The 20,840-nt window shown below is 39.2% G+C and overlaps 1 protein-coding gene, 1 long non-coding RNA gene and 2 other non-coding genes across 7 annotated transcripts in view; 1 reads left to right on the forward strand and 3 right to left on the reverse strand.

Moving 5' to 3' along the window:
- LOC119654575 overlaps nucleotides 1–20,840 on the forward strand; it is a 361,980-nt gene that overhangs the window by 331,997 nt on the left and 9,143 nt on the right. For all 4 annotated transcript variants that reach the window (XM_038060030.1, XM_038060031.1, XM_038060033.1 and 1 more), the window contains 2 exons: nucleotides 17,650–17,822; nucleotides 17,885–17,992. In XM_038060030.1, coding sequence (XP_037915958.1) covers nucleotides 17,650–17,822; nucleotides 17,885–17,992 — 281 coding nt within the window. The remainder of the gene's footprint in view (nucleotides 1–17,649; nucleotides 17,823–17,884; nucleotides 17,993–20,840) is intronic.
- Nucleotides 1,231–12,641, reverse strand: LOC119654578. Its single transcript, XR_005249830.1, has 3 exons — nucleotides 12,335–12,641; nucleotides 1,372–1,432; nucleotides 1,231–1,288 (listed from the first exon to the last, which is right to left on the reverse strand). It is a non-coding gene; the product is annotated as an uncharacterized LOC119654578 (long non-coding RNA).
- On the reverse strand, nucleotides 5,214–5,285 carry Trnae-cuc. The gene has a single exon. It is a non-coding gene; the product is annotated as a tRNA-Glu (tRNA).
- On the reverse strand, nucleotides 13,176–13,247 carry Trnad-guc. The gene has a single exon. It is a non-coding gene; the product is annotated as a tRNA-Asp (tRNA).

The raw sequence follows: 20,840 nt of genomic DNA on the forward strand, positions 1-20,840 counted from the left end.
ATTTTCCTCAAATAACCAGGGACCAATAATTCCAGCTGAGGAAATTGCACACCACACTGTGACTTTGGGTAAATGATCTAACGGGCCGAGGGACTCCAGTTCTTCCTTTTGTCGCACTTACAGTTTGTCTGAATGTAGTGACCCATGTAACAATTGATTTGCGGTCTGGGACGGGAGCCAACGGGGCTAAATTAAAGCGATTCCGAAATGCACGCTGTGTTGCAATAACCGAACATCCGCTTGAAAAGTAAACCTCAACGGCAAAGGCACGCTTCTCACTATTCCAACGCACGATGGCGACTGAACCGTGTCGGGACAAAACTTTACAGTATCCCCTCTTGAACGAGACCACTAGCGCTCCGCTATGACATCAACTAACTGAGTGGCGCGCATTTTAAAAAGGAAGTTATGCTGCCGCACCCTGTTTATAAACTAACTTTTGTTGTACTGTCTCGCGGCAGTTTAGCTTGGAGTCGATTGCCAGCACCACGTATCTAATGATCGATTTTGAAACAGGTCCGCCTTCGTCAAGACGTTCGCCAAGTCCAGTTAACTGTTAGTAACCAGGATTCGATGGCGTGAATGCTTTCACTTCCACGAAGTCCCACATTCTCAAGATGTTTTGGGCCAATACCCACCCCTAAATCAATCTCTAACACGCAAAGACCAGTCACTCCGTTGAACATAATATTCCACAAAAGAATTCCTAAATCGGAACCTTGAGGAACGCACGCCATCACAATGTATTCTTTTGGCGTGCTATCCGCTTCGTACCAGAAAAGCCTTACCAAGAGGTAACTGGGCGAATCGAAAGCATTCCTAACACCTAAACATAGTAATACTCACCACCTACAACAGCCTGTAGCACTCCTGTTTGCGTCTCTATATAATGTTTCTTAAAGGGAGTGGGTAGCAAAAATTGAAAACAAAAGTCCATTTTTTTTATTAGCTTAAAAAGTTCTTCAGACTGCCCTGAATCTAATGATATGTTTAAAAACCGAATCCAACAACTTGAAGTATTTTTAAAAAAATCGAAATTAATTGTTATAATCTGTGAGTTAGCGGACCATAAAATCAGTCAGAACCAAGACTATTTTATATTTTAAAAAGAATTCTTGAGTGTTTTATTATAATATATCATTTATTTAATGATATTTAATGATTTAATGATATTTAAGGATGCTTCGGGGCATCGCGAAAAACTAATAATAAATGACGCGAAATGTGGGTAACACATGTTGATCTGAGGTTCACAAGCTTCTCCGATATCAATCTTCCACCCTCCACTCTGCAGGGATAGAAGTTGAAACGACAATTGTAGTTACTATAGATTAATGCTTCTTCTTTTTTTTAAATACATTCCATACTTACCGAGAAAAAGTTATCAAAGTAGGAAAAAAATCCGGTATTTTTCCACAATTTTCATATTGCTCTAAAAACAGAATACCATTTAGAATCATTCCTTCTTCCTTAAATGTTAAATACAGAATCGTGAATATACAATATATTCGGAAAAAGCACTTTTTGAAAAAAGGGACAAATATACAAGGTTATTTCCCATATGGATAACCTTGCTACCCACTCCCCTTAAGATTACTTCGAAAGTCCCGGTATTCTTCCTTGAGCTCCGGGTTTTCCGTCTTGTCCTTCCTTTTGGCAAAGCCTCCTTGCTTGCAGTTGATGGATGGATGAATATATAACTTTTGTAGGAACGGCACACTGTTGCCTGCATGTAAATGAATAATCACCGCCTAGTCAGGCTAAGGAGGAAATCCATCAGGTGCACCGAATCGGCCGGTCCTTCAGGGCTTGTAATTTCCCAGTTGGTACTTTTCTGCGGCGGAAGCCCAATATGATGTGAGAGGGTGGTTTGGTCCCCTTCATTTAAAAGTCTATATATCAGTCATCAGTATCGACTTTAAAGCCGCCTATGATAGCATAGCCAGGGTAAAACTGTACACGGCCTTGAGAGAATTTGGTATCCCGACGAAATTAATAAGACTGGCTAGGCTGACCCTGACCAATGTGCGAGGCCAGATAAAAGCAGCAGGATCACTCTCAAGACCATTCGACATCAACAACGGTCTACGACAAGAGGATGCCCTATCATGCGTCCTCTTTAACCTGGCCCTCGAGAAAGTGATCCGTTATGCTGATGTAAATGCAAGAGGTACGATCCTCTTCAAGTCCACCCAACTACTGACCTATGTTGACGATATTAACATCATGGGAAGAGCCACCCGAGACGTACAAACTGTCTTTATCCAGATCGAGCAAGCGGCGCGAGATCTTGGGCTCCACATCAATGAAGGCAAGACAAAATATATAGTGGCAACGTCAGCACCGAAAACGAGCCAGCCAACAACATCAAACCGCACTGGTCAAGCAGGAAGAATAAGGATAAGAGAATACAACTTTGAGACCGTTGATAATTTCTCCTATCTAGGGTCGAAAATCACAACCGATAACAACTACGATGATAAAATCCGCGCACGGTTGTTGTCAGCCAACAGAGCCTATTTCAGCTTACAAAGACTGTTCCGCTCGAAACGTCTCACCATAGGGTCAAAGCTCTTACTGTACAAGACTATGATCTTGCCAGTCCTACATGAGGATGGACGATTCCGTAGTCTACACAATGACGAAATCTATGAGCGATACCATGACCGTTTGGTTGTGGATAAAATCCGGCTCAATAGGTTACGGTGGGCAGCTCCCTTAATCCGTATGGATGAGGATGATCCCACCCGGAAAGTCTATAAAGGCAATATCTATGGTAGAAAAAGAAGACGAGGCAGACCCTGCCCAAGATGGAGCGATGGCGTAGGCCAGGATGCCAGACAGTTCTTAGGGATATCGAATTGGTGGACCTCGGCGCAAAACCGAGATGTCTGGAGTTCCTTATTAAGGCAGGCCTAGACCGCGTAGCGGTTATTGCGCCGTTGATGATGATGATGATATATCAGTCTGCATTGTAGATTCCAATAGTGGTTAGATGCTGTTATTGAGGGCAATGACCAATTATTAAACCTACTGTCATCCTTATTTTGATTCTATTAAGTTCCGAGATTCACCCTCCCTCGTGAAGTAAAATTTGGTGTGCGTGTAGCTCACTACTGTTTCTCATCGATAGATTTCTTGTTCAGTTTTCCAGTCCCCAATAGTTTTCACAGTAACTTCTGCCCTACAATTTATTTACATATTCACAGTGTTTTCCAGGCATCTTGCTTTTTCAGTACTAACAAAAACTGAAAACAGATGGAATATCCAATTCGAGTCCAAGACAATAAATCGCTATCGGAAATACAATAAATTCACTACTAATTGAAGCATTTTCCAAAATCCGTATCAAACTCCTACTCGTTGCAATTGGAGGAGTTCTTGCACTATTTTTCTTGGATTTTCGAAGCCCCGGAGTCGATACATTTGTTTTGTTAACGCACACAAACAGATAAAGAGGGTCGTCGCTACTCCGAATAATATTGTTCATTCTTTTAAAAGACTTCCTACAGCCCATTAAGTGAATATGCCAGAATGTATTGAGATCGAATATGAAAACGTAATTTTTAGCTGTTAAATTTTAACAGTTCAAAAATAATGTCAGATGGAAAATAATTACTCTTGCTATGAGAACCCTGCTAATGCATGTTAGCCGAACTCATGACTATTGTATCTGTAATAACAAAATTATGGGAAGGCTTACTAATAGGTTTGCCAACAGTATTAATTTTTCCCCCATCCGATTAGAATGGTTACGCTAGGAAAAATGCACAAAATCTTTTGCAAAAGTTTAAACGCCAATATCTCCATTAGTATTGAATACTTTATACGCTATTTCTGAAAGATGCAACGCGAATATTACGCGAGAATGAAGGCATTGGGAGGCTATTACCACTGTGCTGATCTACTCCCCGCCTTTTTAGCTTGAATTGACACCCGACATATCCTCATCAAAGCACTCTCATATTTGCAACTCCTTCATGGAGATAGTGCTCTTGCAAAAGCTCCCAAAACTCACTCCACATTTAACATTCAGTGAAATTTTCAATTTTTATTTAACCAACAAATGTTTTAACGCACAATTGCTTAATTCAATTACTAAAGTTCGCCGACAAAATCAGAACAGAATACGGGAAAACATTACATAGATAAAACACGGCTGTCGGTGGTCAAGGTTGGAGACAGAAGAGACCAATTGTTTTTTTTGCGGTCGCTCTGCCGCCAATCAACGGCACTTTTTCACCGCCTGCTCCCCATTCCTGTAGCGAGTTCTAAAATTTGTGGAGAGTGCCGGTGGCTTCATCTAAACGCTCTAATTTCAAATGCTGCGAATCCTGCTGCGCCGCACCACTATCATGGTACATACGTCTTCTGTCTGTTTGTCTTCTCTAGTTCCATGCTCCTTAGCAGTTCCAAGCTGAGTATTCTTTTTGCTCTTCTGACGAGATGTTGTTATGACCTCTGACATATCAATCATTCCCTTTATCATGGAGATATAATTCAGAAGGTCATCAAAAAATTCGCCATTAGGTTTCTGCATCCAACATAGTAGAAAGACTGACAAAAAGTGGAAATTCTTTTGGTCAGTCGCTGTAGACCCAATATACGATATATTGTTAAATAAATATAAATCTTTGACCCTTCTACCAATAGTACCAAACCATTAATTTTTGGTTCTAATATCAAGAAATGAATTACTTGAAGCCTCAACAGATTTTAGATATAGATGCATTCTGAACACGTCTCAAAGAAGCTATGCAGCCCATTTTTATCTTCATATGGTTTTATTGACACTATCCACACAATGATTCAGAAGCAATTATCCAAACGCAAATATTGTCAACATTACTACTGCATACATTAATCATACACTCCGTGCGCCATCTGTAAGATTTAACTTAAATTAACAAATATTCAACCAAAACTTTCAAATTCCTTCATCTTTATTGTTTCCAACTTTGATGAGCTTTCCGAAAACAACTAGCGTAATTTTATAGCGCCGAGTCAAGCGTGAATTTATAGCATAAATATATTATGGGAAAGAAAATGTATTCTTTTTTGAAAAGTGACTGAATACATAGAATAAGAAAAAGGCTGTATAAGGAAAGGAGATAGAAGAATATTATCCCAAAAAAAGTTATTTAACTCTATAGGCGAAATCCTTTTACAACTTTTATAAATAAAAAATATATAGAAAATTGGCAAAAAAGACTTTCCCGTACCGGGAATCGAACCCGGGCCTCCTGGGTGAGAGCCAGGTATCCTAGCCACTAGACCATACGGGAGTTGGCTGATGCCCATACTAATCTCTAGAACATTTCCTCACATGACAATGTTACTAACTGTAAATCTTAAATCATATGTTTCTTTATTCATTTGTTCTATTGTAATTGTTATTCAAGTTTGGGCAATCAATGGAGAATGATGAAAAAGTACATGAATTATCCTCAATCTATCTGAAACAAAGCGCTATTTACTGACGAGAATAAGTTTAATATATTTGGATGGAATGGTCGAGTGAAAACGTGGCGGCTAAATTCTAAATATACCATTAAAACAGTGAAATATAATGGCGGCGGTGTTATAATATGGAAATGTGTATCACTAAATCATATTTAAGGTGGCCTTATGGACCAGTATGTCTATATCGATGTGTTGAAACGAATTTTTAAGCCAAGTGTTGAAAAGTTGGGAATTGCAGAGGACTTTTACTTCCAACAAAACAACGACCCCAAACATTCAGCACTCATCAGCCTCTATTTGTTTTATAATACGCTGAGTTAATTTAAAACACCACCCTAAAGCCCTGACTTGAACCCTATCAAACATGTTGCAGATCAATTGAAGAGAAAGTTACGTTACATCCGCCTCACAGACAAAACTCAATTGAAAAAGGCGCTGATGTTAGAATCGAATGCAATTTCCACCACGGGAAGTAATAAGGACAAACATTCATTTGCTTCTTGCAGCTGTGTATTGACTTTATTGCAACCAGTTTGTGAATAACGAAGATAGTTTTGAGAATATCTTATGACATACTTACGCCATACATGTAATTTTCAACTGAATCAATATCAAATATAAGTATAATAAATTACCGTTGTTTGTATTTTTATCCATTATTTGGTATGATTTTCCAATGGTTTTTCCACTGCTGTATACTCACTTTATTGCAGAAGTGTATGTAGTCATATTAGGCGGGCTACCGATAAGATAAGATAACTTAAAATAAATGTTACTTTTCACAATACTTGTTAAAGTCAAGGAAATAGAGTAAGGTTTTTAAACTATTTTTTCCCACAAAGTCGTGACTTAGCCGGTTTCTCGACCTTTTTCGATTAGACAGAAAACTATAATGAAATTTGTACACAATTCTCAAACTTATTTTAATTCCGCAAAGTCTCTAATTGATAAAAGTGCGTTAGAAGATTATTGTTCGCGTTATGCCCCGTTTAACGGTTAATTGGTAATGACAATATACATATATGCACACTACTGGACAAAATTAAGTTCAAACACATCAGTTCCAAAGTCAATACGGTTTTTATGAATGATAACTTACCAGTGCACCTCCTGTTACATTTTAATAACAAAGTGGGCATTCCCCTAAAACAAAATTCGAATATAACATTTCAAATTGTAAACTTCTTAGTAGGCCAAAACCGGAACAAACTCATAGCTAAACATTCGCATTCGAACAAAATAAAGTGCAAAACCTGCATTTCTCAAGAGCACATTTTTCCTAAACATTTTTTAAAAGAGTATTGTGTTTAGATATAAAGGTAATATCACATCTTTGGGCTTGTAGGTTTTCGGAATAAAGCCATTGTCGAAAGAAGCGGAAGATTTGTTAGTAAATAACCGTGCTGGTGGCCAAGAATAGAAAGAATTGGCAGCGCATATAAAATTTCCATTTCTGGATAAAAACAAAATATATTAACATGCCCGAATCGTTTTGGCATAGAATAATTTGGTCGGAAGAATCAAAATTTGAGTTGAAAAATGCAAAAAAAAAACGTAATCGAGTTTGGTGGTCTTCCCAAACTTAAAAATCGAAAAAATATTACAGCCACGGTTAAACACGGTGGCAGTTCCCTAATGGTATAGGGTTGCTTTTCTGCCGCCGGAGTCGGACAGCTGGCGAAAATTAATTTTGAAACGGCTGGGGTGTATTTTGTAAATATTTTAAAATAAAACCTCGCAAAAAAATACGGATCACTTGTGCTTGGATGATTATACTTTCCAACAAGATAATGATCCCAAGCACACAAATAAAATTGCAAAACAGTTTTTTATCGATCATCATCATCAACGGCGCAACAAACGGTATCCGGTTTAGGCCTGCCTTAATAAGGAACTCCAGACATCCCGGTTTTGCGCAGAGGTCCACCAATTCGATATCCCTAAAAGCTGTCTGGCGTCCTGACCTACGCCATCGCCCCATCTTAGGCAAGGTCTGCCTCGTCTTCCTTTCCTACCATGGATATTGCCCTTATAGACTTTCCGGGTTGCATCATCCTCATCCATACGGATTAAGTGACCCGCCCACCGTAACCTATTGAGCCGGATTTTATCCACAACCGGTATCGGTATCTATGAGCGGTATCGCTCATAGATTTCGTCGTTATGTAGGCTACGGAATCGTCCATCCTCATGTAGGGAGCCGAAAATTCTTCGAAGCATTCTTCTCTTGAACGCGGCCAAGAGTTCGCAATTTTTCTTGCTAAGAACCCAAGTCTCCAAGGAATACATGAGGACTGGCAAGATCATAGTCTTGTACAGTAAGAGCTTTGAGCCTATGGTGAGACGTTTCGAGCGGAACAGTTTTTGTAAGCTGAAATAGGCTCTGTTGGCTGACAACAACCGTGCGCGGATTTCATCATCGTAGCTGTTATCGATTGTGATTTTCCACCCTAGATAGGAGAAATTATCAACGGTCTCAAAGTTGTATTCTCCTATCCTTATTCTTCCTGTTTGACCAGTGCGATTTGATGTTGTTGGTTGGTTGGTTTTCGGTGCTGACGTTGCTACCATATACTTTGTTTTGCCTTCATTGATGTGCAGCCCAAGATCTCGCGCCGCCTGCTCAATCTGGATGAAAGCAGTTTGTACGTCTCGGGTCGTCAGCAGAGGCCAGTATTTGGGTAGACTTAAAGAGGATCGTACCTCTTGCATTTACCTCGGCATCACAGATCACTTTCTCGAGGGCCAGGTTAAAGAGGACGCATGATAGGGCATCCCCTTGTCGTAGACCGTTGTTGATGTCGAATGGTCTTGAGAGTGATCCTGTTGCTTTTATCTGGCCTCGCACACGGTCAGGGTCAGCCTAGTCAGTCTTATCAATTTCGTCGGGATACCGTCGTGTACACCGCATCTACCGGCACCCTATTCAATTTCGACGGCCACCAAGAAATTCTGCCCCATATTTGAGACTCTTTTGATCGGCTAAGCTAATTTTAATGCATGCTCACGCGGCAGTGGATATGTTGCGATTAACAAAAGACCAAAAGTACCAGCTTAGTTATCAAGAGCAGTGGGAAGCCGATTCAATATTAAAATTGTGTTCTATTTCTGCCTTTTTCATTTAAAATTCAATTAAACTTCAAAAAGGTCGATGGTTCTATCATTGCACGGTTGAAAAAGCAAACAATTTGAAGTAAATGAGTGCTGTAAGTGATATAGTTAAGGAATTTAAAAAAAAATGGAGTAGATGCAAATATTTTCAGAAAAGTTTCAAGGTAATTGAACAATTATAAGAGTAGTTATCAAAAATGTTTGAAAAAAAGTACCGTGGTTCTATCATTAATGAACGCACTCTATATACATATAGACGATGCACTTTCAAAAAATTCATTTGGTTTTGTTTTTGTCTTTTCATCCCAAAATTCTTCTGCGAATGTCTGTCATACGCACTTTTTTTCTCCAAAACGACTACACCGATTCAAACCAAATTTTGTGGACAATGGCAAATGTGAAATCTCACGTATAGAATGAGTGACATAAATTTACGTGGAGTTTAAAGGGAGTACATGCAAAGGGGATGTAATTTTTCTTTCACCTAAGGTATCCGTGTGGGGTATCAAACGAAAGGTTTTGATCAGGACTTTCACAAGCAGATTTTAGTGTTGACATAGATTTTAAAATGAATGAGTGAGAGGTAAACATCTACAAACTCAAAATGAATCGAGATTCATTTGCGGAAACTACCCAACCCAAAAATTTGAATAAATTCAGGACCATGCGCTTATATGGCCCCCCAAAAAATATATCCCATTCCAATGTCTGCCCAGATAAACTTAATAATAGCATATTACCGGCTTTTTGAAATTGTCCCCTAGATTCATCCTAGGTTTACCAAGTACCCAGTGAAATATTAAAGTCATATATATGAAAAGGTGAACTTCTTCACATTTGCTAACAATGCTGAACTCCTTGTGTAAAGCTTATATAGTTACCTATAATCGATACAGTACCTTGCAGTGTAAATTATATGGAATTGCATTTTAAATTATTATGCAGGTGCAACTGCCACGCAATAAAAGTCATATTTGGACAAAACTTTTATACCTGAAATATCCAACTTTCGGTTTCCCGACGTATTTGCGTTTTCAAAGATTTTTAACTAACCTATTAGAATGAATTTCCAGTTTTTGTAAATATTTTTTCCTGAACTCGAGTATTTCGTGTTCCAGCAAAGGCACTTTCAAGTCCAAATGGATATTCTCACTTTTACTGTACCATAGTCCATCTGTTATCTTTCTTCGAGCATGATCGCTGGAGAGGTTCGATTTTTGAAACTCTGATATTTCCCTATCTCTAAATTCCATACGTCCGAAGTCGTTTATTTATCGCTTTTTAGAGAAAAAAACTATATACCAAACTAATTTTGAACCATTGGTTCGCCTGGGTCCACTTAGTTCCAATATGCCGGTTGAGCGTCTGTCGAAATCAACACCTAAATATTTAACTTCTTTATTATTGCGGAATATTTACTAAATTAAGTTTAGCCATCCTTTGTTCTTTTCAATGCAAAATTCATGTGGCGACTCTTCTGTTCATTCACTTTTATCCTTCAGTTCTTGAGCCACCTCTAGATATTCAGATTGTGGGATTCAATGAGACACTTTGCTCATGTTAAGCGAATTCAGGGGATCTATCTCCGTTCCTTCTTGCCGAATCTCCGGTCAGCATTTAAACCGGAGATTGTATTATCTCTATTAAATTTTGCAGGTAGTTATTCATGATATCGTCGATTTCATGCTGTAGAACTTTCTTAGGTGTGTTTCGTCCCATTGGATCATTTCCAATTAGTGGACGGACATCGACATTTCTTGCGTTCGCGTCGGGGCTTTCTCTTTTCAATCGCTAGACATTCCATTTGGTCTTAGCGGTTTTGATATCGATTGAGTCGCAAAAAGTCAAAAGTATCCTGCATACTTAAGTATCCTTTTCCTGATCCTTTCCGTTTTCAGATTGGATCTCGAGTGAACTATTATATAAGAGCTCACCAGCTTGCCAATTAGTCCTCTTCGATGGAATTTTCCCCATATTACAATAGTTTGCTTATGTAGGCTATTATGGGGGCTCATGGATGCAATCGGGTGGTGAAAATTCGACGCCACATAGGAGTATATCTCCAAGATATAAAAGATCCAGTTTAGGGAACTCTCGATTGTCATCTCGGCGGTTTTCCTCCTACAATGAAGTATCATTATTGTCACAGAATGGTATAGCACATTACAGTAGTAGCCTTTAACTTGTTCATTATGAGAACGAACGCCGGAACCATATTAAGTAGCCAATATCCTTGGATCCCGGAATCGTTTAAAGATTAGTACCTCCAGATAAGAAAATACTGCCACTCTCACTTCAAAGATACTGATGCACCCCTTAATCATCTAGCAATAGTCATTGCAACCTTGTGGGCCAAATCGAAGAGGTTGTTGAATTTGTCCACAAATGAATCTCGTAATTGTATTGGCTGCGCTGAGGATCGAGTTGCATTTTTCCAGAACGCTCTGTATTCATTTTGACGGCCGATAACTTCTTTCGCCACATTGGTTTTTTCTTTGTTAGGGGATGTTGCTCGTGCCCAAAACTTACAGTTTCAAATATTCTGACACCTCCACGATGGTTTACTGTCCGGCTGTATGTTTGTCACACCAGTACTCTCAGAAACGGTTACTCCTATTGATATGAAATTTGGTGGAAAGCCCCTATCCATGCAGTGAGTAACTTGGTTGTACGTTCAGTTTAAACAGGGGGAGGAGGGGGTCCCAATATTGCATATTTTGTAAACTTCAAAATATGCCAAAGCTATTTTTAAGGTTTTGTTTAAGGAGGTGGAGTTCTTCAAAAGACCTGGGCATGCCAGGATGTGGGATTTTTACCCACTAAAACCACCCCCGACTCCCCCCCTACCCCGTGGAACCACCCTTAGGTATTACAACACGGGGCAGAGTAAGTTTACTTTAGCTCGATCTCCCTCCGTCTACCCGCGGGGTTCGTAACCTCGCCTTCCTGACTTCTTCTGCTTTTCGCAGTTTATCCTGGATTGCTGCGATCATGGAATTGATCACATCCTAGTCTTCCTGGCAAGCTACCATTCTCCGGACAAACCTTTTCGGTGATAACACTTGACCTAGAGTTTCCTCTAGGTTCCTCCTTTCTTCCACGAACCTAGGACATTGGAAGAATACGTGCACTGAGTCCTCTGGGACCCCGTCGCAGTTTGTCTGTCTATCTGTCACACGCACTTTTCTCAGAAACGGCTATACCGATTGACACGAAATTTCGTGAGAAGGTGGGAACTGTGAACGCCTAGACATGCAGTGAGTGACATCCTTCTCCGATCAGATTTAGGGGCCGGGGTCCCCATACATGTAAAAGAGGGGTGAAAAATTTTTTTTCACCGAATATAGTCATGTGGGGTATCAAATAAAAGGTCTCGATTAGTACTTTCCAAAGTTTTGAGAGGGCAGGGAGTGGGAGGAGTGGAAAGTGATGATTTTGATCAAACTTGGAGATAATATGCTTCGTATTATATTTTATTCATTTTATTTATTTTCCCATAATATCCTTAAATTTATCCCCGACTTATAAATGTTGGTAGTAGTATAAAATATAATACGAAGCATATTATCTCCAAGTTTGATCAAAATCATATTACTACTAACAGAGTTACAGTAGCTCGAAGTTGTCTTTACCGTCTAAATTTACAACCCGAAGTACTTAATCTGATATGCTAAATGCATATGTATAACGGGCTACGTACAAATAGGATAGTTCTATACTTCAATATACTCACAGAAGAAGCAAACAAAACCTTTCATACCTGAAGCGCCCGGTTTCCGGTTTCCCGAATTGTTTATTTATCCTTTGTGGCTACGGAGGGCTCTCAGGTATTACAAGATGATACCAACAGAACTGGTGGTAGGCTGTTCGTCTATGTTGCTAGAAAACACACTTTCGTTATTGGTCAACGGTCAAACACACATTTATCCGAAACATAAAACGCATTTGGTTATTGTTCAATTATACGACAGTAGACGAAAACCCTTTCCAAAAATTGGAAAAAAACAAGCCGAATATGTCTTGGTCGAATTTATGCCACAAAAAGTGTAAGTTGTATATGCAGCTAAAAATTTTCTAACAATTTTTTCAGTTTTTGTTATTATTACGATTTTTCAACTCTATCCGAAAATAGTTTCTTTTGCAGTTCACTTGTATTGTATTTCTTATGGCTGTGTCCGGATTTCAATTTTGCTTATCGTACATACAGTAAGTAAATCAAATCACTGAATTCGATCGCCAATAAAATCGCTAATACGGAAAATGGCAGACATACCTGAGATATGGCCAGATTTTGAACTATATCGTTCCCCTATCAAAAATTGAGAAAAAAAGTATTCCCAAAATCCCCATACACCCCTCTAACAATAATTTTAAGCTATCAGTTGTCAGTCTTTAAATAGAACTGATTACTTGTTTCTTAATCTAAGATTTACAGTATCATTATATCAAAACTGATTCAGATTCAACACGCTTCAATGAAATCAAGCCATCACAAAATCAATATATATATATTGAAATTATTGAGCATCAAACAAAACAGATTAGAAATGAACATGATAACAACCCCTTTCAACTTGTAATAATATAAAATAAAAAAAACCCTCCCCGGCGGGGAATCGAACCCCGGTCTCCCGCGTGACAGGCGGGGATACTGACCACTATACTACCGAGGACTTAAATTTGTCAGGAGAATGATGGATCAAGAACGTACCCATCTACATATGCGAAGGTTATTGAGTCAGTTTGAAGAAAAAACAAAAGAGCATTCCGTTGCAGATTATATGGCCACAAACTACTGAGGAGAAAGGATGTGGTGAACATAACGGACTAATTTAGGTGAAATTCGGCATCAGTCGAGATTGTGATAATCCTTTCAAGAAAATACAAGAACAAGAAATACTAGGAAAGCATTAACATTGGAGTCTCAGGACTTTTTCGTAGATCTGACGTTTGACATTAATTTATTCCTACTACAACTGAAAGCTAATCAGATTCAATGTGCACTAACCTGTTGTTTGTGCATTCCAAATGGTTCGTTTTCTTATGAATACCACAGATTTTGAATTCATTACATAATTTTTCTCAGAAAGCTGCAGAACTAAATACTAATTTGAACTTTCCAACTGTGACATTAAATCCAAAGACAGCCAGTGCCACATTTTTTTCTTTTTTAAAAAATGGAAGTTACCAATATAATCATGGCCCCTGTTCTTCGCCTGAATTATAAAAATCTTTAAGGAAGAAATTTGAAAGGAAATGTACAAAGTAAAGATTGACACAGGGTTTACTTACGAATTTTTCTACTGGCCGTTCAGTAAAAAGTTGGCAGTAGCAAACACCTCGCATCTCATTTTTAAGGTGTTGTGTAAAACAAAACCTTATTAAAATCGGTTTACTGTCTGTCTTTTTTTTTGTTTTTTATACGTTGGAAGGTGGAAAAGTTCAAAACCTATCGCTGGCTCCTGCCATACAGTTGTGTGAGACTTTTACTCACTAAAATCACCTCCTTCTCTTTCACTTACTCCACGGGACTGCCATTTCGGTATTACGTCGCGGGGCAGGATTAGTTACGAACTGCGCCTCATGTCGTTATTTGTAACTTTCCTCCGGAGCTCCTTCTTCCTCAGCAGATTGTAGATCGCCTTCATTAATTTTTCCACCACCCTCCAAGGTATTTCAGAGGCTAGCATATGGTCCATGACATTCTCGGGTATTAACCGTGCCCCAGCGTCAATTTCCTCTTCCGCTCTGTGTGCGGCGAACCGCGGGCAGTTAAAAACAACATGTTCCGCATCCTCCAGAATCATTACGCATGTCGGGCAATATGGGGAGTCGTCACGCCCGAAGCGATAAAGGTATGCACGGTACCCTCCATGTCCGCTTAGGAATTGAGATAGGTGGCAACTAACCTCACCGTGCCTCCGTCTAATCCATTTTGAGACATCTGGAATAATCCTGTGTATCCAGCGTCCTTTAGGTGAATCATCCAATCATTTTTGCCATTCCAAAATAGATTCACTTCGTGCTAATTGCCAGCCATAGGAATAGGATTCGCCGATTGCATATGATGGGTCATAGAGGCATCGACCCTCGTTCGCCAATATGCCGATAGGGACCATGCTTGCTATCACACAGATGGTTCTTCTGATGTTGTACGGTAAGCGCACGACATTCGCAATGCACTCAATCGGTATGAAGCTGCGATTTTCCTTCTATTTGCTTTCTATTGGATGGAAAGGTGGGAACTGTGAACACTCACACATACAATGAGTTACATCCTTTTAAGTCGAATTTAAGGGAAGGGGGCTCCCCGTACATGCAAAAGGGGGCGTCATTTTTTTTTTCTCATTTTGAAAGGTATAGATTAGCGCTTTCCGAAGCCGGTACTAGTTTTGACATTTGTTGGAAAGTGGAGAGCGCGGGGGTCGAAAGTGATCATTTCTTTAACGAACCCATTCTCAGAAACTACTCAACCCAAAAATCTGAAAAAGTTCAAGAGGCTGCCACTATATGGTGCCTAGGCTCCGAAATACCCTCCATACCGATATATATTCAAATAAAGTTAATAATAGTATATTACTATAATTTTTAGTAGTTAGCTGATAGAGCATAATCTTACCAAGCTTGGTGAAAATCGCACTATTTCTAACAAAGTTATAATAGGTCAAATTTGTCACTTCTGTGCAAATCCAAGTCTTTGAATGTCAGTATCACGCGAAAATGGGTATTCACAGATAATACCTACATATATTACGTGCTACTCTCTAATCGGACAAATGTCCACTTAAATATTTTTATATGAGAAATGCAGAAAACCTTTCACTCCTGAAGCGTCCAGCTTTCGGCTTCCCGACTTGTTTATAGGTTTAAATAATTCCCGCTTTTCATATCACCCTCACATCTTCGTTCACCTTTCACACCCATATGCATAGCAGAGTAGGCCTTATAAGAATTTTGCATTTCTATCCTTTTGTTGCCTACAAATGCGTCTTATATTCCACCATGGTATGCGATGCATATGCATAAACAACAACATAAGTGGATTTCCTTGCAATATGCGAAGTGAATAGATATTTTGTTCTGCTGTAAAGTTAATTCGGGCGGCAATTATTTAATGAACACAGAGGACGGTCATAATGACAATTTTGAATAGCTATGACCAATTTCGACGGAGTAGCTACCCCCAGAACAAAAAAAAGTGGTATCAGTTATACTTAAGGGAAGCTCCGCTGAAGTGTCCCGTTTACACAGCCTTACATGCCTCTGGCAGACTCAAAAATATAAAGAGAGATCTATTTTGACAATTCAGTCCTTCTCAGATCATAGCCAATTGGATGGGCGCCATTGGGCGCCATTTTCTTCTTCAGTTCTCGTACGATCTTGATTTCACGCTGGTTAGCAGACTTCCGAATCCTGTTCTGGTGAGCCATGGCTTTTGACATTTCATGCCGGATTTCCTTCTTTGCTTCATTGCCCATGAATTTTATAGCTCCTTCTACATCTACTACAGTGTGCTCAACTGGCAGGTCGGTTTTTACAGCGTAGTTCGAACCCTTGTTCAGGAGATCCATTTCATCCTTGTTAAAACTAGTAGAGGATTTGTTAATAACTTGGTTAGGAATAGTACTTACCGTTGGTTTTTCATGACTAGTGTGCGGGGAGTTTTTTATCAACAGGCTGAGCTTTTTCCTTAGCAAAGTCCGCTTGCGTTCCTTTTCACATTTGTAACCCCGTTGAATTTTGAAGAAGGTAGATTCCGCACAGTTTTCTGTTGCTGGTAATTGCAAGTGCGCATTATATGCCTTCAGTGTGGTAGAGGCTAATTTTGCATGAAGCTTTTTAACACTAGTCCTAATTAAGGTTTCTTCTACTGATCTAGTAAGATTAGAGGGTAAACTTAAACCTGACTTAATACTAACCACATGGGACTTAGGCGTGACACCATACTTCAGGCATAGTTTGAGAAATTTGATGTCTTCACCGAGTGCAGCCATGCTTTTTTTGAATTTGAGCAAACTATTAAAAACCGCTTGAGATGTAAAGTCTGTCATACTATTTTCCTATTTTGTAACCCGGGGAAGTTCCGGAGACTGAAATATCAGCCTCTCCCACAAGAGTTCCAGAGCCAACTCCTCTAAAGTGTTGACAAGGAAGGAGGTCAAACTGATTAGCCTGTGGACTTTGTCCTCAGTTCAGTCACTCTCTGACTTAGCTAAGAAGGTCACTCTTATTTACCTCCATGTTATGAACTATAGGGACACGAGTCAATTTTTAGGGTTTCCTGCGCATTTCGCCTTGCTCAAATTTACTACTGAGTTCGCCAATTTTCAGTCGTCTTCGTTTGCTCCATTATATGGAACTAATTCATTCATTTCTCAGTTCTTGTGCGTGATTCGACGAATCTATGTAGCCTTTCTTCTGTAACTGTCTCCATATTCTCGTAGAATCTCCTCACGAATTCATCCTTGCCTTACGGAGCGCTAAAGCTCAACTTTTGGTCATGTACTTACCTTTCTGAAATCATTCTTGAATGGAAGATTATGCCGCTTATATAATAGTATTTATCCATTTCGAGAGAAGAAACCTCCGAAGAATTTTTGGCCCCCTACATGAGGATGGACGATTCCGTAGTCTACATAACGACGAAATCTATGAGCGATACCATGACCGTCAAATTGTGGATAAAATGCGGCTCAGTAGGTTACGCTGGGCAGGTTACTTAATCCATATGGATGAGGATGATCCAACCCGGAAAGTCTGTAAGGGCAATATCTATGGTAGAAAAAGAAGACGAGGCAGACCCTGCCTAAGATGGAGCGATGGCTTCAGGACAGACTACTGTGTTACATGGCTCAAAAATACTCTCAGAATTAAAGTAAAGAGAGATAATACAATCCTTGAAAATTCCTTCAATTATATTTTATGTGACTAGCTATCGAACCGATTTTTCCTATTTCCTTTGCCGTTACTGCATTCATACATATGATTATTGTGTTTCCTTAGTCCTTACGTACATTGACTGTTTTATTCAACGTGAATAGATATGCATATATTGTATATTCTTCTACTTTCCAGGAAAATCAAAGACCACCAGTATACAACCCAGAAGATTACATACAATCATTAAAAAAGTTTGGAAAACGTCAATCAGGAAACGCAAAATCAATCTATGATAACAGCGAAAATGATAACAAGGCTACGGATGGAAGTCGTTCAGCAACATTGCCCACAAAATGTTCACAGTATATGTAAATATAATTGAAATTTCCAGGCATAACTCAAATTGGTAATTACCTTCTTCGAATTTCAGGTCTCCCATCCCAACAGAACCAGACAGCGAGATGACATTAAGGCAATTCGGATCAGTTACAGATTTGCTTACAAAGTTGAGGTCTGACTTGAGAGCTTCTTTTCCAAGGTAAGTTCGTTTTGAATACACACATGTAGGTATGTAGATCGGTAATAGTTGCATATCAATTTGTGACACAGAATGTTGTTATCTGATATATAGATAAGTTTCAACGAAGGATGCGCTTGAATGTTACCGGGTCCCTTTTAGTGTTCATGTTAGCACCAGTTGATAAGTAATCTTAAACCTTACTAGTCCAAGAAATTTATCTTTGGTTTGGAAACTCAGCACCTTAATTCTATTATACTTAGTGGCCAACAAAACCAACGGTAAGTTTCTCAGAGACTTAGTGAAGACTATCTTCAAGTTGTTTCGCGGTGCCTCAGATGAAGGCAGGATGACTGATTCGTCAAAATTCTGCAAAAATTCCTAAATATAAAACACAAAGTAGGTGGAGGATGGATGGTCTGCCTGCGATTGTTAGAAACTGTTAATCCAGGCGAAGCATCGGAACGAATTGGAAGCATCAAGTTTAAATTTTAACAAGAGTTGATTTTGATAAAAAGTAGACTTTAGCGCGGACCATCCATTGCCTCTAGGATCCAACGCGGAGACAAGAGGCATGAAAGAACTGTTGCAAACCCAAGTTATTTCGTTACTCTACTCATGATGCTAAGAGCTGGACCTTTCTATTATCCACAGTGAAAACCTGAGTATGATCATCCAAAAGGCATTGATTGTGCATCGTGATCAGGCGATCATTATAGCTTGCATGATCGAAGACATGGATGAAAATCGACAGAAGTTTTAACTTGAATGAGAAAGTGCTTAGTCTCTGAACTGCAATTGACGTCACACTCGCTAGTTGCTTCTCTAGTCAACCTCACAGCTTCTGAAGTTATACGAAGCAAGTCAGAATACCGAACGCTCGGCGCTTCAGGTAAAAGGTTATGTGAGCAACTCACTATGCAGGTTTTCCATTCGTACATATCTAGCTAAAAATAGAAAATATTCCCCAATATTTTTCTTAACTCGAAGATACTCATATACATATCAACGATATAAATACTGTGTTCATCCTAAATAAAAAAACATTGTATATTACGTATAAATTGATCTAACGTATCTTCTCGCATTTCACGCACTTTACTCCGTGCACAAAAGCACGTAGGTAAATTAAAAACCACTGGTAACATGTCTCCCTCCAATAATTGGCACTGATATGCAATAAGGACGCCCTATTATGCGTCCTCTTTAACCTGGCCCTCGAGAAAGTGATCAATGATGCTGAGGTAAATGCAAGGGATACGATCCTCTTTAAGTCCACCCAACTACTGGCCTATGCTGACGATATCGACATCTGGGCGCAATAGGTTGCGATGGGCGGGTCATTTAATCCGTATGGATGAGAATGATCCAGCCCGGGAAGTCTATAAGGGTAATATATATGGTAGAAAAAAAAGACGAGGCAGACCCTGCCTCAGATGGAGCGATGGTGTACACCTGAACGCCAGACAGCTTTTAGGGATATCGATTTGGTGGACCTCGGCGCAAAACCGGGATGTCTGAAGTTCCTTATTAAGGCAACCCTAGACCGGATACCGGTGGTTGGGCCGTTGATGATGATGATGATGCAAATAACCAAAAAAAAAAAACAAAAAAAGAAAACTAAAACGTCCACATGGACGCCGCCGTTCATATAAGTTATGATGATGACGTCATACACATCTAAAGGTGCAATCAATTTACCTGTAATGCGAAACTTTGACCTTCCATAACTTTTCAGAATTATGTCCTATTATTGCTTATGCTGCTGCCAGCTTTTGTATCTATGGGATGAACTTAAGGGGGGTTTTCCGGTAAACTTTTAAAACATGGTAATATACTATTATAAACTTTTTTTGTTCAGATATCGGAACGGGATGTACTTTAAGGCCTATATTTCATATGGATGCATCACTGTAAGTTTTTTCAGATTTTGCGGTTGGATAGGTTCTGAGAACGAGACCTGTTTCACTTTTTGAAGCACATATTCTAAACCCCATCTCCCCTAATTTTTACCTAGTATCAGAAATCAGACCAGACCAGCCATTTCATTTAATATCCCACATAACCATATTCCCTGAATAAAAAATTTACACCCCCCTTCGCATGACTGGGAGCCCACCTTCAAACTAAACCCAAAATAGCGCCACTCGCTGTTTTTTGTTAACGACATATTAACTTTATTGAATCTTTCTAAATAGAAACTAGCAATAAGTTTCCAAATCTTGAGTTAAATTCAGATGTATTTTAGTGGTATAGAAACATTATTTACGATGTAGGATTACAGATTAGTCTACATACACAACGTTGTGTTTGTCTTTATTTACATTCTAGATTGTTCATTATTGTTATCGATTTTATAAAATTTTATATTATTTTTATCGATATTTATAATCGACTAACAATAGACTGTTGAAGCAGTCTCCTGGCTAAGAGGTTAGGTCGGGAAGTTAACTTTCCTTTATACTTCGTCACCTGAAATAAGATCTCCTCTCTCACTGTCGCAAGTTGAAGTTCTCTCTCGATATTTTCATTTCATCATGTGTAATATCCTCGACTGGGATCTACGTGGCAACTCGATATTAAATTTGCATGCTAAACCCCACAGCTGAATTCCGCAAGTCCATATTGAGATACTTTACCTCATTCTGTTGAGGGATTATTGCACCATTGATTGAGACCTTAGCACAGTTTTGCCGGTTCAAGGTGAAAGCGACGTGACAGCACTTGGTTTTCGCTCATGGGAATTTTCCTTTTTTTAAACTGCCTTTCAGGTGGATTCGTAAGTTTATTGGTGCAACCTGCTGTTAGGATCAGTTGGTAAATCCGAGGTATAGATGAGGTAAAGCGTTGGTCCAAGGAAACTACCTTG

This window comes from Hermetia illucens, chromosome 4, assembly GCF_905115235.1.
Source record: "Hermetia illucens chromosome 4, iHerIll2.2.curated.20191125, whole genome shotgun sequence".
NCBI classification, from domain to species: Eukaryota; Metazoa; Arthropoda; class Insecta; order Diptera; family Stratiomyidae; genus Hermetia; species Hermetia illucens.